Consider the following 26,162-nt stretch of genomic DNA (forward strand, 5'->3'; position numbering starts at 1 on the left):
TTTTTTTTAAAAAATGACCAGTAAGGGGATCTTAACCCTTGACTTGGTGTTGTCAGCACCATGCTCTCCGCAGTGAGTTAACCGGCCATCCCTATATGGGATCCGAACCCGGGGCCTTGGTGTTATCAGCACCACACTCTCCCGAGTGAGCCACGGGCCGGCCCTAAATTGTATTCTTCCTCAAGGTCACATGTCCCCAGCTAGCAGGACTGATGTCCACGTCAGCTGTGAGGGGGATATTCATTCACTTAGCTTTTTAGAAACACTGAGCCCAAGCTGCCAAGTGTAGACCTTGTGCACCCCAACAAGGACGTCATGAAGACTTTTCATTCAGGGCCTGAGTTTCTTCCCGAGCTTTGCTCAGGGACTCTGTTCCTCACCAGGACGCATATATAGGCTTTAGCTTCATTTGCTCATTCCCGTTATGAGTTTCTGAGTTTTTTATGAAAACAGCAGCAGGTTGAGATAAAGGTTTGGGCTGAGATCCCAGATTCACCTGCTGGCTCCAGGACCTCTGCCCTGTGGCAATGGTGCCTGCACTAGCCTCACACGCTCGCACACTCACGCTCGCACACTCACGCTCGCACACTCACACACTCGCATCGTTGGTCCTTTCAACTCCAGCTCCTCTTGTGGGTGTGTCGCAGCACTTTGTTGTGGTTTTAGTTCACATTTATCTTCTCTTGTGCTGCTTCTGGTCAAGTCTGTGCACCCCCTAATTAATGGGGTTGTTTCTTTTCTTGGTATTGAGTTGTAAGAGTTCTTAAGGGTTTTTGAATACAAGCACTTTCTCAGACAGAAGTACTGCAGATTTTCTCCCATTCTGCGTCTCCCATTCTGCGTCTTGCCTTTTGTATTTTTAACAGTGCTTCAAAGGGCAGAAGTTTTAATTTCAGTGAAATCTGCTTTATCAATTTTTTTCTTCATTGGTTTGTGCTTTTGTGTCCTATAAAGAAATCTTCATCCACCCCATGCTCATGAAGATTTTTTTCTATGTTTTCCTGTAGATACCTTACAGTTTCAGTGTCTAGGTGTCCAATCCACTTTTTTAGTTAGTTTTTGTGTATGGTGTGCATTAATGGGTCAAGATTCCCTTCCCCACATATATCCAGTTGTTGTAATGCCATTTGTTGAAAGACTCTTTTTCTTCATTTGATTACTTTGGCATATTTGTTGACTATCAGTTGACCTGACTGTACCTCTGGGTCTGTCTTTGCACTGCAGCCATGCTGTCAGGGTCACTGTTCTTCATCGTGAGTCCTGGTGTCGGGTAAAGTCAGTGTCCACTCTGTTCTTCTGTCCATCTGTAGAGCTGAGTGGAATGATTACCATGAACTCACCATGATGTTGGCTGTTGCATTATTAACCCACTCAGTTGTTTATTCTCATTTAATCATTTAAGGAAAATATACTTTATAGATATCATGCACTATCAGAAGCTTACAATGTGATTTTCAATGAAATAAAACCTTTTAAATGTTTTTAATAAAATAGAATCCAGACATCTGTTGAGTCCTCAGTCCATGCAGCACCAGTGTGGGGACTCCATAAAGAGGGGCCATGAGAAAAGGAAAAGCAGCTCCAGGGGGTGCTGTCCAGAGAAGCAACTTCAGAACCATTACTGTGGGGAGGAGCCTGAGGCCTACCACTCATATGGGCCCCACGCTTACTTCACCCCTCACCCAGGTAATCACACGCAACCCCCATCAGTACCTTTTGAAGCAGTTAAATATTTTTCACAATGTTTGCTATTGCTATGAAATTTATCCTGTTCTTGTTATACTTATTTTGTTTGTGGAACTCTCTAAAATGACTAAGAAAGAATTTAACACATTGAAATTTATAATCCATCCACATTTAGAATCCTGTCTATAAATCCTTAGGTGCGTTTTATCTGCATATGTGCGTTGACACACGTGCAGACATGTGTGCGCACACACATTCACATTTTCTTCTAAGTATGTGAGCCCAGGTTATGAGAGTAGCTACATTCTCAAAATCGGAGATGAGGAAAATTGAGTAAGTTAACTGAGAGTGTCATATGCAGCTGTGTGGAGAAAGAATTGGAAAACCTCCCAGCATGAGCAGACCTGGCACCCTGTCCCCTCTCCCTCCCTCATCCTCTCCCTCTGTGTGCGTGTCTGTGCTTGTGTAGGTGTACAGATGCATGTACGCATGTATGTGCGTGCATGTGCACCTGTGCATACCTGTACGTGTATGTGTGCACACACACACGCACATGCCTGTGCTTGCATGCACACACATGCCTTTTTAAAACTAACACTGGCCACTGAGCCTCGGAGTTTGGTGCATTGAGGGCTCTGTTTTCTCTTTCTATCACAGACTCCATGGATATTGAGGACTCGACAGCTTCTTCTTCTCAGAAGTCGAGTTTGTCAACACAAAAAACATTAAATCCTTTGCCTGTTCCTGAAAAGTACAGGAATCACAGACTCCATGGATATTGAGGACTCGACAGCTTCTTCTTCTCCGAAGTCGAGTTTGTCAACACAAAAAACATTAAATCCTTTGCCTGTTCCTGAAAAGTACAGGAAGCAGAGGGTTCCAGGTGGAAGATTCCAGGCACCTTCGGACCAGGAATGTCTGAGCTGCTTAGAGAGGACGAATGGGCCCTCCAGCCCTGAGGAGAGTCTGAGCAGACAGAGTGTCTCAGAAGGCAGGAGTGAGAGGACCTTTTCTCGCTCTGAGACATCTGCTGCTGAAGAACAGAGGTCTCACAGCATGAACAGCACCAGAGAGGTGAGCTAAAGAGCTGCAGATGGCGGCAGACTGGTCATGCTTCTTACTATCTGTGATTGGATGTAAAGTTGAGCAATTGCTATGCTCTGGTAATGCCATATTTTACATTTTCAATACTAACTGTAGCTTCTAAACTTACTTCTCCCTAGTGTCTGTTACCTCTCTGTTTTGTTAGGGGTTTGCTTCCATGCTGGACACCATTTCCTCCGTGGTGTTGAGTGTTTTGTGATGGGAGCACTGTAGCAGAGGGAGGTGATGGTGTCAGATGTACCTGCAAGGGCTGGTGTCTTCAGCCTGGGGTCCGCAAGTTGTCCAGCAGGAGCCATCGATGGCCCTGTCATGAGGGGAGAATCCTGGAAGTTCATTCCATGGTTTTCCACAGGACTCCTCCTGATTAGGGGTGGTGATTTCTCCCACCCTCAGAGTGAGCTAGAGGCCACATAGTGGACTCCTTATTGCCTCTGACAGCTGGCCAGGTTGGAGACTTTGAGACATAGCTGTTGTGGACATAAATGAAGACCAGCCAGATTTGGACGGGCAAAGGCTGCTGCTTAGACTTGCTAGAGCAAGGAGGTTGGCAGCTGTCCCTGAGTTTAGCAGACACATGGCAGGTGGAGGACCGGGATGCTTCACAAGTGGACTGAGGGGACGGCTCAGGTGAGCCCTGAGGGGGCCATTGGCCTGTGGAGCTGGAGGCTCTTGCTTGAGGCGGGACCTCCTGTGTGGCTGATGGGGGCATGTTTGACTTTTTCGGGTTGGTCCCGAGCTGGAAGTGCGACAGGAGTGAGGGAAGCTGGCGGTTATTGATCAGGTCCTGGCTGTGTGGGGCCCCACTGTCACAGGCTGTTGTCAGGCTTCCCAGACTATTGCTGGGAATTACTGGCTGATATCTGAAGGCTGACTGTAGAGAGCCAGTGGACTGCCAGGCCACCCTGTGTCCTGAGACATGGTTGGCTGTCATCCCTGTGCATCTTCCATCTCTTTGTCTGCAGGGAAGGCAGGGAGGAAGGCACAGCATGGGGCCTGGGCTTGAGTGGGGCCCATCCTGTGGTCATCCAGACCTCCCTTGTCTGAGGACCAGCATCACCTGGCATAGACCCCGCAGTGAGAGTGGGGCTCAGCTCAGGGCTGTGACTTCACAGTGCCTGGTCCCCCTCTCAGCGTGGTGCATTTGGGGCAAGTGTGTGGCTGGTATTAGAAACCTTGTTTTACAAAGCAACCGACTGGTTTTGTGCATTGAAAGCCAGTTTCACGATTTTGTTTCCATCACAGCTATCTCCCAAATCACACTCTGCAGCCCTGCCTGGGAAGAAGGCCGCCCAGGAGGTGGTGCTCCTGGAGGCACTGCTGGACCTGGTGGACAGGTACTGGAGTGGTTGCAAGTCCCTGCATGACAACGATGTGTTCCTCGGTGAGTCAGGAGTGCAGGGGTGCACTGAACCGCTGGGTTCTGGGTCCTCGGTCCTGGGCATCGTGCAAGTTGTCCTAGCATTAGGTGTGTGGCATTCCCCGATATGAGTGTGAGGTGGCCCCTTACTTGGGCCCTCCCTGATGGTCTTCCCCTCACAGCAGCTGGGGCTCTCGGGGGGCACCTCACAGGCCTGTGGTGTGGGTTCTGCCTGCTGGCATTCTGGGCTTCACAGAGGTACCATGTCATCTCATTTTGCTAGAGGTGCTGTGCACAGGTTCTAAGTGTTCTGTTTTCATGTGGTGATTTTGAGAACTTCAGAAGCTGCTGCCATTGTCTCTTATCCTCTGTGAACTTTTGAACTATGTGCAGGACCCTGGATTTGCAGAGCTTTCAGTGGAAATGACTTGGGGTCCAGAAGGCTGGTCCCTCCCCTACAGAGGACTTGGGTTAACCTGTTTATTCCCACCAGCTGACTGGGTTCGAGAGCAGGTCTCCTTCATCCAAGGTCACACTTTGAGACCAGGAGATGCTGCGTCCCCAGACAGTCACATTCTATTTCTCTGCAGCCTGGGGTGTGGCTGTTAGTATCCCTGAGGGAGTTGGGACTCACCAGCTCGCTCCTCCCTAGCAGGTCCTGGACACCACCCTGAGCTGTCCTTTAGCTGTGCCAGGCTTCTGATGCTCCTTAGTGTTGTGGCCCCTCAGCACCTCCTTCTGGAGCTGCAACCCCCCCACTCCAATCCTGACCCTCTTGTTAAGGGCTGCATCTTGAGGGGCTTCCTGAGCTGTCCCAGGCCCAGAGCTGCCAGTCTGCTATAAGCATGGCAGGCCCCAGGCCAGGCACAGTCAACAGGAGGAGCTGCTCGGCATCAGCCAAGCCACTCCCAACGTGGCCATCAGATGTGCAGCCTTCCTTGGCGGGCCACCTTCTTTCTAGAATAAAAACTATCTCTTCTTTTCCACTCCGCTCATGACTGATGCAGAGAAACCAGCGCCAGGTGGTCAGTGGTGCAATGCCCCCCCATCCCTTCCCATGCCCATCAGTGTTTTGTTTTTTTTTTCCTTTTTGTCTTTTTTACTGACCGGTAATGGGATCGCAACCCTCGGTGTCGCGCCCGCACCGTGCCTAGCCAGTGAGCGGGAACCGGTCTCCACATGGGATCTGAACCCTCGGCGGGAGCGCCACTGCGTGCCTAGCCAGTGAGCGGGAACCGGTCTCCACATGGGATCTGAACCCTCGGCGGGAGTGCCACTGCGCTCCCAAGCGGCGCACTCTCCAGTGTGCCACCGGGCCGGCCCCCATCAGTCTTTTTGAGGCATGTAATCTGTGTTATTCAAAATGTATTGGACATATTTGTTTTTATTTCATCTTTAAATGTAAATGCTGTAATAATGCTTGATTTTTACTCCTAGCTCAAGCAAGACACATTTTGTCATCTATTCAAGAATTTACAGCAACTCAGGACAGTTCAGCAACTGTGAACGAAGAAATGAGGTGCCTGACTCTTGAAAATAAGTCTTTGCAAAGTCACCTGGCTGAGCAACAGCAGCAGTATACCATGAAGCTGAGCGAGGTGATGTCAGAACTCAGCGCCACACGGAAGGACGTGGTGAGCTGAGCCCCCGCACTCTCTGTCTGTTCTTGGGGCAAGGTGAAGATGCGGCTTTGACTTCTCACAAGCAGGGCAGCCCCTCGACCCCATGCTGCCATAGGGCTGCAACACTGGGTCCCCTCCTGCTCCTCCAGGGCCTCATAACCCTCCCTGTCCCAGGACCCTGGCTCCCCCCCAAAGGGTACTGCCTGACCTTGTCCACCCCTAGGCCCTATGGCCACGGGGTTCTGGAGATGGTAGTGTTACAGGTTGTCCTGGGCCTACCCGCCTGGGGGCTGCCTTCTGGGGGTAGGAGAGGGAAGCTGGGCTCGAGGCAGAGTCTTCTCTGCCCCACCGTCCCCTTACCCAGGCTCCCAGCCCATTCAAGAGAGAGGTTCTGGTTAGCTGGGCCATCCCAGGGTCCTGCCATGGCCCTGCCTGCACCCACTATGCAGGGCCTTGTCCTAGTGGAGCCTGAGGGACCTCGGCCACCAGGTGGCACCCATGTGCAGCCAGGGCCAGCCAGCGTGGGCCTTGCAGCTGAGTGGGGAGAGGGCGGGGTCTTGTTGTCAGTGCTAATGTGTGAGTTATGTCACTTGGGGGAGAGGGTGGAGCATCTGCTAGGCCACTGAGCATGTCACTTCACTCCTCTGTGCTAGTTATTTATTGCTAATAATAGGTTACCCCAGGGCCGGCCCCGTGGCTCACTCAGGAGAGTGCGGTGCTGGTAGCACCAAGGCCACGGGTTCAGATCCTATATAGGGATGGCTGGTGCACTCACTGGCTGAGCATGGTGCAGACAGCAGCGAGCCAGGGGTTACGATCCCCTTTCCGACCAAAATAATAATAATAATAATAGGTTACCCCAAAATGAGCACTGACAGCAGTGTACATTCATTATCTTGTGGTTTCTTCAGCTTAGGCCTCCAGGCGCCTCAGGCTCGGGCAGTGTCTCGAGGCCGCCATCTCACCTAAAGGCCTGGTGGGTGGGTCCTCTCCAGGCCCACTCCAGGAGGCCTCAACTCCCTCCACGCAGCCTTTCCACAGTCTGCTGCTTCCTCACAACCTGTGGCTGGTGGTCAGCGAGAGCTCGAATGTTCCCTTGCTACCTAACATGAGAGCAGTGTTTCTTCACTTCTGCCAGACCCCACTGGTCCAGGCTACTCAAGGGGAGGGCCACACTGGGAGGGGTTGTGGGCATCCTAGCAGTGGCCTGTCCCCCCCTCTGCATGCCAGTGACCTTGTTGTCAGGTGGGACTGAAAGTGGCCATCCCATGGGTTGTCTGACGGATGTTTCTGTCTGCCACTTGTGAGGATCTGCATCTCTTTCGTTAGAGAAAGAAAAGAAAAATGGTGACATGGGCAGCCTCTGGTACTTTGAAACAATATCCCGTTAGTGCAAATGGCTCCTCTATCTGGAAAGGCCAGAGCACAACAAGCCTGGACCGTGGTCACTGCACAAAATGTCTTTTTGTGGGACAACATCGACCCCGTGGAACTTGCATGGCCTGTTAATGAAAAACAAAGGACTGCCCCTGTTGGGGTTTGGGGCAGAGGTGGGGAGTGGCAGGGGCGTGCCCCTTACTCTGTGACTTGGGGACCAGCTGAACCCAGACAGATGGAGCCCCAATGTTCCTTCTCTTTCCTGTCCCATTGCGCATGGTGTTTTCCTCATACTTTGAGGATAGAAAGAACCCACCGTGGTTACCACCTGTGATGGGGGTGGCTTGTGTGATTCTTGCATGCTTGCAGATGGAGGAGCCGGCACAGAAGGGGATTCCCACAGGGAGGCTGCCAGCCACGTGACCATGGGCTTCCTGGAGGAGACAGAGCTTGGCCACCCACCACTGCTGCTGTTCCCTGCGTTGGCCTGTGGCTCCTGCTGGAGCACGCCCTTCATGGGGAAGACGCAGAAATGTGGAAGGTCTCAGGGAGCCAGGCCCCTTCCCTTCCCCTGAGGGTCACTGCCATGCTCAGGTGGGGAGGTGTTCTGTGAAACGCTGTTACTGCTTTTCACTTTGTGATTCAAAATTATAATATGTGGAAGGAAAATAACATCTGTGGTGGTCATCCAGAGGTTTCCTTTCATTTTCTGTGCATTTTACTGAATTTGATTTGTGTATTTTAGGTTTATTTTCTGTGTCCTTAGGATGACTTGAGACACCATTTAGACAAGTCTTTGGAGGAGAATAGTAGCTTGAAATCCCTTTTATTCAGCATGGAAAAAGAAGTAAAAAATGCAGATACTTCAGCTACGCTGAATTTGCAGATCTCTGGTGAGTTTATGGTTTATTTTATCACATTACTTAGTGAAATTTGAGTGTTCAAATGTGCATGGGTGGACTTCGTTTTAAATAATTACCAACAGAAGTCAGAACCAGCAAGTACTCCTTCTAGGTGGGATCCAATCCCCTCTGTCCTTGGTGGTTATGCAGGTCGTCTAGGCTCATGTTTGTGGAACACACGCCTATCCCAAGGAAGCCTGGGAGAGAGGCACCTCTGTCCTCATCTGTCCTGGTCACTGGTGGGTTTACCACTCAGGGCTTTCTTTGACCATAGTTATGGTGTTCTGGAGTTTGGTGAGCGAGCCTGTCGGCCCTGCCTCTTGCAGGCTTGCAGACTTCTAGTTCCAAAAAGGTGTCTGTGATGTGTTCTCTTTGGTTGCTGTCTCTTCCAAATCCAGATAATTTTCATTTTCCTCTCCACACTTTCTTTCGTTCTGTTTTGCCATTTGTACACTATATTGGGTGTTTCAAGTTCAGATGCCTGAGTTTTGAATAAGGCAGTATTGGCAGTGTGTTGTTTCCCATGTGACCATCCCTGGGTGTGAAGTGGAGTCTCTGGGAGGCTTTCACTGCATCTCACAGGGTGCTGGCAGGTCAAGCATCTTTTCCTGTCCTTACCTCTCAGGTCTGAGGACTTCTTCTTAGAGCCAGGTAGTGAGCATTCCAGGGCTCGTGGCCTTATGCCTCTGTCCCAACTAACCATGGCCTTGGCAAGGCAAAGACAGCCACGGCAGCGGCATTTGACCAAGTCTGTCTTTGGGGATGTGTCTACTCAGAGTTTGCACATTAGTTTTTATTGGGTTGTTTTATTGAGTGTTGAGTTCTTTATTCTTTTTTTTTTCTTATTAAAGAAAGTTTCCCACTTAATTCTTATCACCTTCACACCATCATAAAGTTGAAAAACTAAGTCGGGACGGTCTGTCCTTACTTGCTCTGGGGTTCCTTCTGGCTTAGCCCTCACGTCTAGTGTGAAGTTTTTCTCCTATTGCAAATTCTGTTGCTTTGTTGCTTCACCCCCCACGGATTTGTCATCCCACTTCCCCTGGGTGACAGAGACACAAAGGATTACTCAAAGCCCATCTCTTCTGAGCAGTGAGAGGCCCTGAAGCGGTTAACTTCCCTTGGAAATGCTCAAGCGAGAGGCATCCCTTCCTCGGGAAATTAACCCCGAATTGGGGTTCTCTTCCAGCATTTATTCTCCAGACCAGGGAGTTACAGGAAGAGACATAGGTGGGGTTATAGTTTAACAGTATAGGCTGGTAACTTTCAGTGAAACAAGTCAGATGACATTCCTTTAGGCAATTAAGTGATCCACTAACAAAAACTTGATCTCAGCAAACATTCCTTCTCTTCTAGCAATTTTCCAGTATCTTTACATAACAATCAGTAACGAGTCTGTCCTTGACCCAGCAACCTTGGTGTGCCACAAATCTTTATCTTACACCGGAGACTTTATAGCCTGAGGAAAATTTCCAGTCCTCCACAAGGTCAATATTTGAAACTGCAAGGCTTTGCAAAACCAGGCCCTGTGAAGTACATTTGCTTTGTGAATATTCCACAAAATTCTTTCCCGAGTTTAGTCACCTCCTTTCTGGCATTTTTGGTTCTGACTTAGGTTGCTCTTTGACTACCTGTGTCATGTCCTTTTTGTCTTCAGCTGGTTTGAGAACAGTGGGTCGGGGCTCAGATCTGTCAGCACGGCCATTGGTGTCTGTGGGATGCTGTCATGCTCTTGCCTTTGCTCTTACAGCAACTGTGGGATCACCGTCTCTGTTGTTCCTTTTTTTGTGAAATTTGTTCTCCTGAATTTCTAGGTGGCAAGGTCAGGGTAGCTTTTCTGACCTCACAGATGAAAAATAAGCCTGCCTCCTTTTGCAGATTTCCAGGCCCTGTCCCCTCCCCCACACTTCTCTCTGATATCCTGTTCCTGTTGACCCTGACTCTGCTCCAGCCCCTCCAGACTGCAGGGACACCCTGGCATCACCCTCACTGGAAGGATGGAGCTTCCTGTGTCAGCATGCTTTCCTCGTTGGCCCACTGGGGTTTCCCAGGAAAACAAGACACTAGGAGGCTCTCCCATCCTTGGATCTGTCAGCTGCCCCCTGCTGACTGCTGCTTCAGCGTCACAGATTTGGATACCAGGCACGACTTGTGGGTGCTGGGGGTGTGCCCCACCCCTTGTGTCTGGATTCTCGAGGCTTCAGGTCACTGGGGTGCTGTGATGTTCATGGGGTTTGTTTCTGCCTTCTAGTTACTCCTGGTGTTTTGACTAAGGTGGGGATTCTGGGGGATCCCAAAACCATGCCGCCATTGCCCCTTTCCCAAAATTCCTCTCACCATGTGCTTGAGGAGGAATGTGTATAAATGGGATCCGTCTTGACACCTGGGGATGCCTTCCACTGCTGCTGGCTTGCTGGTAAGAAGTGTCTGCTGTCAGTACTGTTGTCAGCCCTTCGCCTGTCACCTTCCCATTCTGGCTTTCTCATTGTCTCTGGTACTGAACGGTTTTGCAACCGTGTGTCTGAATATGGGTTTATTTGTATCCCATTTTTGGATTTGGGGAGCCGGTAAGTACTATGTTTCTTCCCCTTTCAAGTTGGAACCCATCTGCGTGCTCTGCTACTGACCAGTGCAGGACTAGATGTGGGCCGCCGCAGGCTTCTCAGCGCTTCTTCCCAAAGCCACAGGCCTACCCCTCTGGACAGAATGTTCTTCCTGGTAGAGGAGAAGCCCCAAAGGCATGCAGGTCCCCAGAAGGAGCCTGTAGCCATGCCATCCTGCCCTGTCACTGCTCTGCCTTCCTTCCACACAGGGATGGGGCTCCTGGGAGTGTCTGGAGGGCAGACCCCTGACTCCAACCCCAGAGTTGGGAGCCAGAAGGGGGCCCTGGTAGAAGCAATTGGGCATGTAGACTGGGGCCTTGTTTTAGTCTGTTGTGTTATAACAGAAATACCTGAGACTGGGTAATTTATAAGGAAAAGAGGTTTATCTGGCTTACAATTCTGGGACAGCTGCATCTGGCATGGGCCTCAGGCTGCTTCTACTCATGGTGGAAAGTGACAGCAGCCGGCAGGTACAAGCAGATCACATAGTGAGAGGAAGCAAGAGAGAGAGAGAAGGTGCCAGGGTCTTTTTAAGCAACGAGCTCTCGTGGGAACTAATAGAGTGAGAACTCATTCATTAATCCCCCCTCCCCCAGGGAGAGCATTAATCCATTCATGAGGGATCCGCCCCCATGACTCAATCAGTTTCCAACACTGCCACATTGGAGATCAGATTTCCACATGAGTTTTGGAGGAGACGACACACCCAAACTCCATCAGGCCTTGACTTTCCCATTCACCGCTGTCTTTGAGTCTTTTTTGAAAACTGATCTTTCCTAAGCTATATTCTTTTTATCATCACCCAGATCCAGTTTAAGTCTAGAATGAGTTTCATTAAATAATGCCACATTTTTTCCTCTTTCAGGACTTCAAACAAGTGTGAAGAGGCTGTCTGGAGAGATTGTGGAGTTAAAACAGCACCTGGAACACTACGACAAGATCCAAGACCTCACCCAGATGCTGCAGGAGAGCCACAGGTGCCTTTTGGGAGCCCATGGGAGGGCTGAGGGCTGGGGGGGCCACAGAGGAGCAGCTGGGGGTGAGTCTCCAGCACCCACATGTGTCATCCTGTTGAAATGGAGCTTCCTTGAGCTTCCCTCTCAGTGAAAGTAAGATCCTTCCTGCTGCAGCATTCTGTGAGGGGCATGGGCCATGTGGCTCCTGCAGCCTGTACTCTCCCCTCACCACCATTCATGTCTGGTCACGTAGAAATGTGAGATTTTACCTTTATTCCCTGGCTGTGCAGGGGGCGTGAGGACGTGACTGGGAGTGTGGGATTATCAAGGCAGAGCCTCAGCTTCTGTTTAAAGAATCATGTGTTGGGAAGTGAATGGAGGCTGTGTGCACAGAGGAGTTCAGCCTTGGGGAAGGTGACCAGTGGCCGGAAGAGGGAGGACAAGGGAGCATGGGCACCCTGGGCTTTGCGGATGCGGCTGTGTGAGCCCTGGGCCTGTGGGCCAAGAAGGGAAGGCTGCCACAGTCATGCTCTCACCGCCTCTTCCCTGCCCCCTCACTTCCCTCCCCCATCACTTTCCTCAGGCCAAGGCTACTATGTCTTCCGCCAGGCTTGGGTGCTGTCTGCTCATAGGCGCAGCCAGGCTCTGACCCTTGAGGGATTAAAGGCAACAGACCCCATGGGCACATCACGGGCTTATAGTACAGAGGGGAAGGGGCTCCTGACAGATGAGTTTGAGCTGAGACTAGATGGGAAGAGCAGAGGGGACACATGGGTGCAGGGAAGTGACTCTGGGCTGTGCACTGTGGTCTTAACACACAGTGGAGTTGACAATCTCTTGTCCCTGGGGTTCAGGACAACTCTGTCCAGTCTGAGCCCCCACCGACCAGCGGCTATTTCAGTGGTCCATGCAAACAGGGCCAGCAATTGCACAGTGAACTTGCTTTGTCTAATATTTGTGATGCCCCACATGCCCTGAGTCATTGTGGACTGGTGGAGTGCGGCAGTTTGGGGATGACAAAGTAGGTAAAATGCAATGATACTTTTTTTCTAAAAATCTCTTTTAAAATAAAAATGGCTAATAGTATTAAAAGTCAGGACTTTTTTATTGCACTGTTACTATGTCAGAGTTATTATTGTATTTGACTGGGAATTAGAATGTGTTCGTCTGTGGGTCTTATCTAGAATTAGGTCATTGTTGGGCTGGCCATGAGCTTGCCATTGTCTTCTTGAGACAGTGCTCTGCTGGATGCCGAGGGTGGTGTACCCACTCCCCTGCCCGCTTGGAGCACTGCTCACTCCACGGTGCTGAGCGGGCCTGCGTGTGGCGCAGCTGGGGCCGAGGGACAGGTAGTGAACCTGCGCATCGCTAGGTGGTGGGAAGACCCTGGCCCAACTGTGGGGTCAGGGTGGCTGGGAGATGGGCAGAGCCATGTGTTGGGGAGAGTCGAGTAGCCACTTCCCTGTTGTTCTCCAGCTCCCTGGTCAGCACCAATGAGCACCTCCTGCAGGAGCTGAGCCAAGCACGGGCACTGCACAGGGCTGAGGTGGAGCAGATGCACTGGAGCTACCGGGAGCTCAAGAAGACTGTGGCCCTGTTTCCGCACTGCAGCACCAGCTGCGGTGGCCCTCAGGCCTGTTGACTCCTGCCAAGAAGCCATTTGCACCTTTGTGTTTCTTTATCTGTGTATCTGCTGGTGAGAGTTATCTCTTCTGTTTGTAATTATGATGTGTGAGATGTATTCAGGGCTCATAGCTGAGTTTTCTAAAACATCCTAAAATGATAGGATTAATCTAAGCCCTTTGCAAGTTTTGAGATAGAACACATTCACATATTTTGAGATAAATAGACAATTACTTTTTCATCAAATATCCTGAGATGAAGTAAATGCAGTGTTTTTCTGCCTACTGTGAAAGAGAGCTCTATGTATGATAAAGAAAATAATTTTTCATGTAACAAGCAGTCTTTATTTGATGAACTAATGTATTGTGAAAAGTTAACTTTTTAGATGGCTCTTTATAACTGAGTTTCTCATTGAATTCTTTTACAAAACAAGCTACACACTATGGTAGGTGAGCAGGAATAAAAGAAGTTCCAAGACTTAATAAATATAGTACTTGCACATGTGGGAAACATTTAAAAATAGTGTTTTATGATATTATCAAATCACAGTGAAAATGTCTACCCAAGCCGTGCCTCTCACTTGTTTGCAGTATATTTCTGAAAATTATGTCATAGTAAGACATAAAACTAGATTTCTTAGTTTAGAAACTTCATATCTTATATAATACTTGCTTTAATTGGTAAAACAAGATGATTTTCTAAATAAATATTTAATTGATTTAGGAAGAGTGAGCAAGCCTAAGAAGAAAATGCTGTGTACTAGCTGTGTGTGTGTGTGTGCGCGCGTGTGTGCGCACATGCATGTGTGTGTTAGGATAATATCACTGAGGAAATCAGAGATGGGACTCAGCTCTCTCTCCTTCATCATGTGTGTGCGCGCGTGTGTGCGCACATGCGTGTGTTAGGATAATATCACTGAGGAAATCAGAGATGGGACTCAGCTCTCTCTCCTTCATCAGAGGAATCACTGGGCTTCAGGTTGCCTTTTCTGTCACTTCTGTCTGGTTATGGTTGTGCCAGACAGTTTTTGTAACGTAGCAGGAAAATGTGTCATACCAAATCTATTTTTGGCATGGTGGGGGTGTGGGGTTCTTTTATCATCAGATCATTTATTTATTTAAAATAATTAAATGATTTTAATATTAAGCCATTTTAAGCTTGTAGGAAATGTTCACCATACTGTTTCTTCATGTTTATCTTGTTTAGGTTTCACTGAACTTCCTGAACCTGTGAGTTTATGTTTTTCATTAAATTTGGAAAAGTTTCAGCCACTATTTCTTCAGATTTCTTATCTGATCCACTCTCTTTCTCGTTCCTTCTCCCCCACTCCTCCTAGGCCTCCACACTATCCTCCCCAGGTCACTAAACTCGACTTGTGTTTGTCATACTTTGATCACGTTGAATTGTCTCTTGCCTTGTTGCAGAGTTTACGGATCTTTTCCTTTGAATGCCTATTCTGATGGTAAGCCTGTAGTGCAAATTTTTAATATCAGAAATTAGATATATTTTTAGTTCTAAAATTCTATTTGGTTCTTTTTTATGAGGGTTTTATTTCCCATTATGTTTATGTCCTTTAACCTTTACCATATACTTAACATAGCTTTACTAGATAATTCCAAACTGTTTTCCAAAGTGAGTGATACCAGCTCACACTAGCACTAGTCGGGTGTGCTGATGTCTGTTGGCCCATGTCTTCAGCATTATTGTCAGAGTTTTTCATGTTTTCATTCTAGAGGGCACATAGCATGCTTTCAGTGGTTTTAGATTGTCTCTCCCAAGTTAGCACCTTTTCTCATGTTTATTGATCATTTGGGTTTCCTTTTTGTAAAGTGCCTGTTGACATCTTTTCCCAATTTTTCTATTGGATAGTCCGACTCTTATTTATTTGCAGGAATTATTTATAATTGAGAGTAGTAGTGCTTTGTGGGTCACATCTGCAAATAGCTTTTTGTTGTCTTTTCACTTTTTAATGGCATCTTTTGGTTAAGGGAAATTTTAAACTTTGATATGTTCTAGGTATCAATCTTTTTTTATGATTAAAGCATTTTGAATCCTAATTTAAAAAAATCTTTTCCTGGTCACAGGAGGAAAAAAAAAATCTTTTCCTTTTCATGGCCATGAAGATACTCTGGTGTGTTCTCTTCCAAAAGATCTTATAGTTTTGTCTATTTTGGATTCTGTATATGTATTCTACTTGTAATTGATTAAAGATCCAGTTTTACTGTTTTCCATAGATAAGTCCAGGTGTCCAACCCCATTCACTGGAAGGACGCCCTTGTCGTAAGTGCTACGTGTCTTTCTGGGTGTCTGCTCCTTCCCACTGGTCTCCTTGTCCATTGCTGTGCAGCACCATAGCCTCACACAGATCCTCCCATTGTGTGTTCACGATGTCTTGGCTATTTTTTACCCTTTGCATTTCACAAGTTTTAGAACTAGCTGGTTAAGTTGGGATCGCATTGAATCTAGCATTGAAATATCTATAATATTGGGTCTTACAAACCATGAATATGGCACCTCTCTCTTGTTTATTAGGTCTCCTTTAATGTATATAAATACAACTTTATACTTTCTCCATAGAGGTCTTGTATAACTTCTGTTATGTTTATTTATTCCAAGGATCTTTTGTTTTTTTTTTTTTCTTTTGTCCTTTTTTTGAGACCGGCCACACCACGCTCAGCCAGTGAGTGCTGTGAGCGCACCGGTCATCCCTATATAGGATCCAAACCCGTGGCGGGAGCGCTGCTGCGCTCCCAGCCCCGCACTCTCCTGAGTGCGCCACGGGCTCGGCCCCTAAGGATCTTCTTATTTTGTGATGCTGTTCTTAAAAATTTGTTTGGATTTCATTTTTCTAATTATTTGTTGCTATAATATGGAAACTCAGTCAATTTTCATTTATTATGTTTATGTCCAGCATTATTGTAGTTTTAGTAATTTACCCGCACCTATTTTAGCATTTCTAGGCACACGGTCATGTTTTCTGTGCATAATGTTTTCTTTTCCATTCTTTTTACTCTGGATTTTTACTTTATATTTTTGCTTTGTTTTGCTTTTCCTTTTCTGTGCTAATTTGAATCTCTGTATGATATTAATTGAAAATGGTGATAGAGCAGGGCGTCTTCACCTTGTTCCTGATATTAAAAGAGTGCTCTCACCATCTCACCACTACGTTTGCAGTAGGATTTTTGCAGATTGCCTTTACCAGGTTAAAGAGGCCCCATTTATTGTTAATTTGCTAAGAATTTTTCATCACTAATGGGTGAATTTTATCAGACATTTCTGCAACTATTGAGATGACTATGATTTTTCTCTTTTCATCTATTAATGTGATTAATTACCATAATTTGCTATTATAAAAAGAACCTTGAATTTCTGGGATAAACACAACTTAGTGATGGATATTTATTTCCATACATATTGTTGTATTTGGTTTATTAGTATTTTGTTTAGGGAGCCTGACCCCTCTACCTGGAAGCAGGTAAGAGAGCAGCGCCTGGGGTTCTAGGCAGGAGCTGAGGGCAGCCAGCCCTTCTGCCTGGAAGCAGGCAAGAGAGCACACCCGGGGTCCTAGACAGGCACTGACGGCAGCATTCCCCATGTGGAAGCAGGCAAGAGAGCAATGCCGAAAACACCACTTCCATGTGGGTGGCTCACCACAGCCACCGCCAAAGGTATGGTTGCCACAAAAGCAGCTTGATGCCACAGCAGTAGCCATAGCCACTGTGCAGGCGGCCCACCAGAGACTTGACTGCATTGACACAAGAAGAGTCACCAGCAAAGACCAGAAAAAGAAGAGGACATCTCTCTCTCCTCAAAGCCCATCCAGAGTAATAGAAGAAGCAAGTGCTCTACCATGTGACCTGACATCAGCAAAGAGATGCTAGAAATACGAAAATCTAAGAGAGCTGGCAGACAACCTCTTGTGCACAAACATTCAAATCATGGGTGTTCCAGAAGAGGAGGAGAAAGGAAAAGGCATGGAAAACCTATTCAACTAAATTATAATGGAAAACTTCCCAGGTATAGGGAGAGACATAGACCTTTGAAGATTCCCAAACGGATTCAATCCAAAAATGTCCTCTCCAAGATACATTATAGTCAAACTGGCAGAACTCAGAGACAAAGAGAGGATCTTAAAAGAAGCAAAAGGGTCAAGTCACCTATAAGGGAGTCCCCATCAGACTAACAGCAGACTTCTCAACAGAAACTCTACAGGCCAGAAGAAAATGGGATGATATATTAAAAATACTAAAAGAAAAAAACCTGCCAGCCAAAAATACTATACCCAGCGAGGCTATCATTCAGAAATGAGGGGAAAATAGTGTACTTTCCAGACAAACAAAAGCTACAGGAGTTCACCACCACATTTGTGAATTTTCTAAATTTCCTTCTGTGACTGTGGTCAGAGAACATATTTTCTTGATCTTAGTCTTTTTAAATGTATTGACTCGTTTTGTTGCAAAAAAACAAAACAAAAAAACAACTGCATTTTACATTTTGTAATGAAGAATATGCCAACTATCCTGATTTGATCATCACATATTGTACATGCATACCGATAGTCAACTCTGTACCCCACAAATATGTATAATAAATATGTTTCAGTAAAAAAGTAAAAAAAAAAAATTTTAGAATTTTTTATTCTAGCTGTACCACTTACTGTGTAACTTTGGGCAATTACTTCAATTCTCTGGGCCCTGATTTCCTCGTTTATAAGATGGAGTAATAGCGCTTGCCTCATAGGGTTGTTGTGAAGATTAAATGAGTTATTATAAATAAAATTCTAGGACAGTAAGTCCTAGACACCTAGGAAGCACTTTGGAATCACCTGCTGTAGTAATAATTAGTGTCTTTCTTCATGGGTGGTACTGACTGATTTTCCCTTCTAATCCAGTTCTTGCCAGGATTTGCGTCATTACACTATCATTAAATGGATCGGACTGTGCAGTCCTTGATGCTCTAGGGGAATTGATTTAAGATTGTAATTATTTCTTCCCTGAATGTTTGCTGGAACTTGCTGGTGAAGTCATATGTACCTAGAACTCTCTTTGTGGGGAGATTATTGACTACTGATTCAATTTAATTAATCATTACAGGATGTGGCAGAGCCTGTTCTCACAGACTATACTTATGGCCCTCTACATTTACCAGCCCCTTGGGTTGGTTTGGGGTCGTGTGACTAATTCTGAGCAACAGTCTTTGAGTAGAACTGAGGTATGTCACCTAAGGCCCAGGGCAAAGGAGAGCTGGTGGGCCCCTTTGACGATTTCCCTTCCTTGGTGACTTGGTAGCCTCACATCACAAGATCAGAAAGCTTGTTTCTCTTCTGTTGGATGAGATCCCTTGTTGATCCCAGGTGGACTCTGTGTGAGTGGAAAGTCAGTTTTGTGTGTCCAGCCACCGAAGCTTTGGGAGTTTTCTATTATAATTGGCAATTACTTACCGTAAGCTATAGGACTATGCAGGCTTTCTGTTTCTCCTGGAGTTAGTTTTTGTAAGTTACATATCTCTAGGAATTGGTCTGTATTGTCTTCATTTTCAAATTTTTTGGCATTACACTTATAATCTTTTAATGACATTTTAATGGCTTCAGCATTTGAAATTGTTTCCCTGTGGCAGAGAGGTAGGGACAGTTGCATCTGATCCAGCAAGACCTTGCTGTCCAGGGGCAAGGAGTGCAGGTGAGGAGACCTCCAGCTGCTCCTGCCATTAAGTTCTGCCTCAGCTTTCAAGATGAGGACACACTCATCCCAGGCCAGTGTCCAGCATGCAGCGCATCAGGGGCCTGGCCTCCCTCTAATGGGTGATCTCCAGAGCATCCCGTAGGGCTGGCCGAAACTTTGTCAGATCTGCATTGTGGTCTGAAGTCTTCTCTGCCATCTTGCTGCCTCCCCTTTATTGTTCATGAGCATTACTTGAAATACTAACTCCACCTGAGCATCTGTTTCCCAGGGACCCTGTTCTCATTCCCCATTGTCTTTCTTAATATTGGTGGCTTGGACTTTCCCTCTTTATTGGTCAATTTCACCAAAATTTGCCAAGTTTACCAGTCATTTTTATTTTTATTTTTTATTTTTTTCCTTTTTGTCTTTTTTTCGTGACCGGTAATGGGATCGCAACCCTCAGTGTTGCGCCCGTACCGCGACCAGCAATGGGATCGCAACCCTCGGTGTCGCGCCCGCACCGCGCTCAGCCAGTGAGCGGACCTGTCTCTACATGGGATCCGAATCCTCAGCGGGAGCGCCGCCACACTCCCAAGTGCCACACTCTACCGAGTGCGCCACCGGGCCAGCCCTACCAGTCCTTTTTAAAAACCAACCTTAGTCTCCATTTCCTTTTCATTTCAATTTCTGCCCTTTATATTTTTGTTTTTTATTTTTTATTTTTATTTTTTTTAAAGATGACTGGTAAGGGGATCTTAACCCTTGGCTTGGTGTTGTCAGCACCACGCTCTGCCATCCATACACAGGGATCCGAACCCGTGGTCTTGGTGTTATCAGCACTGCACTCTCCCGAGTGAGCCACAGGCCAACCTTCTTTATATTTTTAGCCATGCTGAAATTACTAACATATTTGGGTTAAAAAATGTTATTTTATCAATTTTCTTGTTCTGCGTTTTTCTCTCTTGCTTTATCTACCAGTGTAATCAATACACGTTTGGTTTAAAGCTGCTGTCTCATCTTGTGCTGTTTGTTCTATGCCATGATTTTCCCCTCTCCACTACTGCTGATTTTAGGTTATCTTTTATCGCTTAACATTTTCACCTCTACTAATTTGGAAGGAAGGTACGTACTCTTGTTTCTGTTCTTTTATTACAATGCGTATGTTTATTTAGTAAGTACTTCTAACCACCTCTGAAATTATACAAGGGCTGTAAACATTTAATTCCCCGTGCTCCCCTTCTGACTTACATGTGATAGTTTCCAAGTATTTTGTTTTTAATTTCACAGAAAGTACTTCATAGTCAGTATTAATTTGGAGTTACTTACATATTTCTTCTCTGCTTCACTTTCATTCTTCATGTCCTAGACCTTCCATTTGTGGTCACTTTCTTTCTGCATTTAGAAATTTTTTTAATGTCTGCTGCTGGCAAATTCTCTGTTGTCTAAAAATTCCTTTATTTTATCCTCATTTTGGAAAACTATTTCACCTGGGTTAGCATTTCAGGTTGGCATTTATTTTATGGCTGCCTGTTGATGACATCATTCCTGTCTTTGGGGCTGCTTGGTTGTTTAAAGTGCAATTTATGTCCAGTCCCCTTGAATCTAGACCCCACCCTAGAGCTGCACCAGAGCTAGACCAGACCTTGAACCTGACAGATGGCTGGCCCACCTGCTCCTCCCAAGGTCAGGTCAACGGTCGTCTTGTCCAAGCAAGGGAACGAAACGCTCCCTTGAGTGAAGGTGACATGAGGCCCTCGGCCCTGTGAGCCCCAGCTGAGAGGAGGCGCCCCACTCACTCCCTCCTGCAGCCCTCCCAGGATGTGTACCGTGCTATATGTGAGTGCCCGTGAGGGCCAAGGCCCAGCTGGCCAGAGGGTGTGACTGCCAGTACAGACAGCACACACTTTGAGGAAACAGAGAAGTCCACATTTTAACATCTTTATTCATCATTTTACCAACTTGACACACAATGTTAACAACATGAAATACACAAGGAGCGATATGCAGACACGAGCTCTTTCTCTGAAGGTTTGCAAGCTAGGCTTTGATAGCAAGTCCAGCAGGTGACACCGCGCTCTTGGGAGGGGCAGCAGGGCCTCCCTGACCCCACGGACGTTCCTGGTGAGTGTGGTTTAGACATCAGCAGAAGTGCCTCTCTGAGTTGGAACACCCATGACATTGACATTACCTATTGCGCTAGTAAAGTGATACGCTCAATACCCCCTGACATTAATAAAACAGTGTAAAAATATATTGCATATATATATATATATATATATAAATTTGTTTCCCTTTCTTGAAAAAAACTTAGTACAAACTAGTAGTATTTTATCCCTTTCAAGTTTCTTTTAAGTTGTGCAGGTTTCCTTTATTGTTTGGCTTGGTTTAGTTTTTTAAGAGGTGTAAAGGAAGAGACTTAACTGAAGCATCTCAAAGTGCCTGTCATGACTCCCCACCACACATCTGTGGACAAAGGCTACATCCCTGACCCACCAGAGTTCACACAGTGGTCAGGAGTAAGTCAGTGGAGAAGGATATTCAGGTTCAGTGTCTGAAGGACATTCTAGCCTATGGATAACTTCACAGTACAGTTGAATTGTCAACCTGTGCTGTATTAAACAGGTGACAACCAGGTGTTCCCATGTGGCATGTGCTACAGGACGTGTACAGTCACCTGCAGGAGGAAATGAGCAGGACTTTTCCATAAAGGGATAAATTGTAAATATTTTAGGTGTTGAGGGCCATGGCGTCCCTGTCTCAACTCCTCCCACTCCAGTTTTTGTGCAAAAGCAGTTACAGACAATATGTAAACGGTGTGGCCATGTGCCAGTAAAACTTTATCCGCAAAAACAGGTGGCTGTAGCAGCCCAGAGCTGTGGGGAGGGAGGGAGTGAGCCCATATCCTGGGCTGCCCGTGGCCTGCCCTGATGTGTCAGCCACTGGCACGCAGAGGTGGGGAGGTGAAAGGGAACTATGCAAGCGAACTCCTACGTGTATCTTTTCTCAAATACTGGCATCTGCTGTAATACTTATCTGCCCCTAAATTTAAGACTGGGGATATTAAAAGGTGTAAAATAGTCTAATAAAAATATATGTCTTTTGCTATAATACTTTAAACATATAATTTGAACTTTAAAGCTGTTATTGACCTCTACCTAGTTGCTTATCCTAAAGCATTAAATAGAAATAAATAAGTATTGTGATCTCGAGCAATGATCTCAAACACTTCTTCTACCCTTCTCTCCTGATGCTTAGGTACCATCAGCACTGTCCTCCCTGACAGAACCTGTGCCTGTCTCCTGGGTGTCTTCCCCTGACAGAACCTATGCTTATCTCCTGGGTGTCAACTCCTGACAGAACCTGTGCCTGTCTCCTGGGTGCCCCTGTCTCCCGGGGGCCCTGCCCCAACAGAATGTGTCTCGTGTCCTGGGTTGCATGCTGTGCAGTTTCTTTTATTCACAGATAGACAATTTAATTTCTATTTAACCACTGTTAGTAGAAGCTAACTGGCATGGAATAAAAACATGCAACAAAGACAAACTCATTGCCTGTGCTTTTACAATATTCAGAAACTGAGGCAAATGCGTGTGTATGTTTTGTTCAGTACAGTTGGAGTCCAAGCAGATGTTCTGTGTTCAAAGGCTACACACAGATGCAATGATGAGTTCACCGATTTTGAACTGATAGAATGGTTACCACGAAGTCCTTGTGACTTAATTTTTACTACCCCTTTCTTGCTAGGTGTCATGGATGGGAGGGGAGGGTTGTTTTCAAAGCTACACTTTGAATCTGACTAGAGGAGGATACTGTCCTGGCCCGTGTGTGTCTGCGGAAAACTGGGGACCGGTCGGGATGGGCAGGGACACAATGAGAACTGCTTATCTGCCGTGATACCGTGGGCCAGGCACCACCCCTGGGAGCCGTGTGGAGGGAGAGTCTGGGGCGTGGGGTTCTCCCTGCAGGAGCCCAAGGTCACTCCAGTCTAGGACGGGAAGGGCCAACAAGGCGGGGTGACTGCCCTCGATTTTTATTCACAAAACCCAAAGATTTGAAGTGAAAGGATCATTTCTTGTCAAGGAGCTCACCTCTGGGGGCCTGAGATGGGTGGTGCTGGCACTCCACAGGCCCGGGCCTGCTGCTCTGGGCTGCTGCATTCAGTTCTGGGGAGGAACTGCTGTGAGGAAGATGCTGGCCATGTGGCTGAGGTGACCGTCTGTGACAGGTGCCTCCTCCCTAGGAGGTTAGGTGGTCCCCTGAGGACGGGCACTTGTGTTGTCTCTTCTGAGTAGATCCAATTTCCTAGTGTACTTCTGGGGCAGGCTGGCCCAGGACTTGGTTTGGAGATGGTTCAGGACAACTCACTGAACAGGAGACAATGTCCTGATGATTGGTTACTGCTCTCTTCAGTGTCCTGCATCCCTGCAGAGGACCGTGGGGCCTAGGGGAGCATCCACTGCTGATGCGCGGCGTGGGAGCGTCCGGACACTCGCTGCCTTCTGCACTGACTGGGTGCGTTCGGCTCTAGCAGCTGAGGTCCTGCCAGACTCATCCATTCTGTGCAGCTCGGCTGTGATGATGGAGACTGCGTGGTTCACGGGCAGAAGAAAAGGAGAAAAGCAGCCTCAGACCAGAGATGGGCAGCCCACGGCAGTACCTCGCTGAGACCAGGGCTGCCAGAGAAGGCAGGAACCCCGGGAGGCTGTGTGTGGGGGAATCCTTCCAGGTTTCTGGCTTCTGGACCTGGGGCGGAGCCCTGTTTAGTGACCACAAACAAAACTCATTTGGCATTTTGAACACAAGGGCTTTCGGGCTGTGATCAGATTAAACACTTTGCATGTTTATAATTGTTTTCAAATGTTTCTCACATGCTACCTTTGCCTTTAGGTTTCACACAAAACTCCAGCCTGGGGGAGGTGAAAAGCCCAGGACTGGGGTCAGACATCCCGACTGCCTTTCCCCAGCCCAGCGAAATGACGTCCTAAAAGGGAGTCTCAAAGCCTGAGATCCAATATTTCTCAGTCTTTAATGCCAGGTACCATGAACTCCCAGAACCTCAGAGAGAAGCTGCTTGCCGGGCCAGCACCATCCTTGAGTTGAGGCCTCCCTGTTGAGGGGCCTGCTTGAGACCCCCAGCCCTCAGAGGACCATGTCGCTGGGAGCTCTGGCCCTGGGGCTCCTGCTGTGCTCAGGCGGGCAGCTGGCCTTCCATGGGGCTGCGGCCATGACTGGGTGCACTTTCTGGGCTCAGGGGAGACAGGAGGCATGTTGGCATGCCATGGCAGCGAGGGAGGGGGCCTCGCTGTCCACCTGTGCCACCTGCCCTGGACAGTCAGGCTGTGGCCAGGAACAAACAGGATCTTGGGAGGCACTTCCTTGAAGCTGCCGTGGGCTCTTCCCAAGACGAACTCCAGAACACACGGCACAGCAGGTCACATGCAAGGCTATGGCTGCTCTCACGCAAAGGGACAGGTTTCCATGGATCACTGTGACAGCGGGTGCCCACGCTGATGGGCCTCCCTGGGATGCAGCAGGAGCACCCGGTTCTCACGCGGGTGCCAACAGTCATGTGAGGACAGGTGGTCCTGCTGCGCCTCGCAGCGTGGATGACCCTCGCAGGGTCCTGGGCAGGCTGTCTGCTGACACCCGTACACTCAGCTGTCCCCAGCACACTATGCAGGACTCAGTGTGGGGGGTCTTCCTTAGGTCTGTTCATGGTGTTTTTTGTCCTGCACTCCAAGGGATCAGGAGAGGGTAGGGAAAGCCATTTATGACAGAGGCTTCAGGGAGGGAGTGGAAGGCACCGCACAGGCGCGAGTGATAGGAAGTCTGAGCAGAGCAGGGCGCGGCCAGCGTGAACCAGCAAGCGGGAGATGCCCAGGCAGAAGGCCCCCACCACACGCAGGTGGAGCCACTGCTCATGTCAGAATCTGTCATCTCCCACCCTGGAGACAGGGACGGGTGGGGAGTAATTCATGGAAATACGACATTCCGAATCTTCCTGGACCCACTCAGGAAATAGCCGTTTTTTCTTCTTAGGAGGAAAGCAAACTAAAAACCTCCTAACTCACACTCCACAAGTCACCCTTCTGGTCAACTGAGCAGCTTTCTGTTGTCCCCTCAGCCTTCCTTTTATCACAACCCCCCTTAGCACAGACCTGGTCTGTAGGTGGGTGTGGGCATGTGTGTGCATGTGGGTGCATGCAGGCATGAGCGTGTGCAAGCGTGTGCTTGTGTGACCTGCCTCCCCGCACCTGCACAGTGCTGGGTGCCCAGCACGGCACAGGTGACCCCGTGGTGTCTACTGTGTGCAGGACAGGCCTGGGGGCCCTCACAGACACTGCCCAAGTCCTGCTCAGGGTTAATGCCGTTTTATTTGTGTTGTTGGTTAGTGCATTAGCTCCTGTTGCCCTCAAAGCTTCTGGAAGGTGTCTGCCAGTTAGGAGGTCAGTGTGGCCTCTGACAGGATCCATCCCGCTTGTCCCCACACCCACCAGTTCCTTTAAAACGCGCCTTTCACTTGCAAACCAGGCAGCCAGTGTGGTCGATCCCCAGAGACACTTGGAAACAGCCGTCCACTTCCAGCTTAGGACGAGGCAGGTGTGTTAGAAAGGGTCAGTGATTCGGAGCCCAAACTCAGGGCCTGAGAAAGAGTGTCAGGGTGCCCTGGGCAGGAGGGAGGCCCAGGCGTCCTGCCCACAGCCACCTGGGCCTCGGCCCTACTAAAGGCACCTGTCTGAGTCCTGCCCGAGTGAGCACAGGAATGTAATGAAGTGGGATGGGAGGCAAGGACCCCTGCAGCGTCGCGGAGCTCGGCGCCGCCGCGGTGCTACTTGCCCCCCTGCACCTTCTGATCGTAGGTGCCCGCGTGCTTGTAGCCGGGCACGTAGCCCGACTCATCCACCAGGTCCACGCGGCCGGCCTTCCCCTTGCCCCTGCCCGACGGGTCGAAGCGCTCCTTGTGGGAGCCAGTGAACTTGGTCGTGTCCGTGAGCCGAGACACGGTGGGCGACGAGATGGCTTTCTGCAAGAGGACAGCAGGACGGGAGGAGGGCGCGTCAGCGGCTGCCCGGGCAGGAGGCCAGGGCAGGACCCCGACCTGCCGCCTCGGCCCTGAGCGTGCGGGCGCAGCGATTGTGCCAAGGCTCCAAATCCGCCTCATCTTCCTGCAGTTGTCCCTCTCGGTGCAAACCGCGAACCGCACCTTCCCGAGGGCCCAGGGCTGTCGAGGCCCCTCCCACCCTGCAGGCCCCACCCCCGCCAGCCCAGGCCCCG

At 48.3% G+C, this 26,162-nt stretch overlaps 2 protein-coding genes across 2 annotated transcripts in view; one reads left to right on the forward strand and one right to left on the reverse strand.

The window, feature by feature from the left end:
• CEP72 (centrosomal protein 72kDa) overlaps window positions 1–22,434 on the forward strand; it is a 40,857-nt gene extending 18,423 nt beyond the window's left edge. The window contains exons 6-13 of the mRNA XM_008576984.1: window positions 1,495–1,686; window positions 2,453–2,760; window positions 4,033–4,171; window positions 5,585–5,781; window positions 7,913–8,039; window positions 11,517–11,628; window positions 13,084–13,303; window positions 22,146–22,434. Of these exons, the coding sequence (XP_008575206.1) occupies window positions 1,495–1,686; window positions 2,453–2,760; window positions 4,033–4,171; window positions 5,585–5,781; window positions 7,913–8,039; window positions 11,517–11,628; window positions 13,084–13,249 (1,241 nt within the window). The 3' untranslated portion in view covers window positions 13,250–13,303; window positions 22,146–22,434. The remainder of the gene's footprint in view (window positions 1–1,494; window positions 1,687–2,452; window positions 2,761–4,032; window positions 4,172–5,584; window positions 5,782–7,912; window positions 8,040–11,516; window positions 11,629–13,083; window positions 13,304–22,145) is intronic.
• TPPP (tubulin polymerization promoting protein) overlaps window positions 20,813–26,162 on the reverse strand; it is a 17,247-nt gene continuing 11,897 nt past the window's right edge. Inside the window, exon 3 of the mRNA XM_008576979.1 lies at window positions 20,813–25,911. Coding sequence (XP_008575201.1) covers window positions 25,717–25,911 — 195 coding nt within the window. The 3' untranslated portion in view covers window positions 20,813–25,716. The remainder of the gene's footprint in view (window positions 25,912–26,162) is intronic.

This window comes from Galeopterus variegatus, unplaced genomic scaffold (assembly GCF_000696425.1).
Source record: "Galeopterus variegatus unplaced genomic scaffold, G_variegatus-3.0.2 Scaffold1437, whole genome shotgun sequence".
In the NCBI taxonomy this organism is placed as follows: Eukaryota; Metazoa; Chordata; class Mammalia; order Dermoptera; family Cynocephalidae; genus Galeopterus; species Galeopterus variegatus.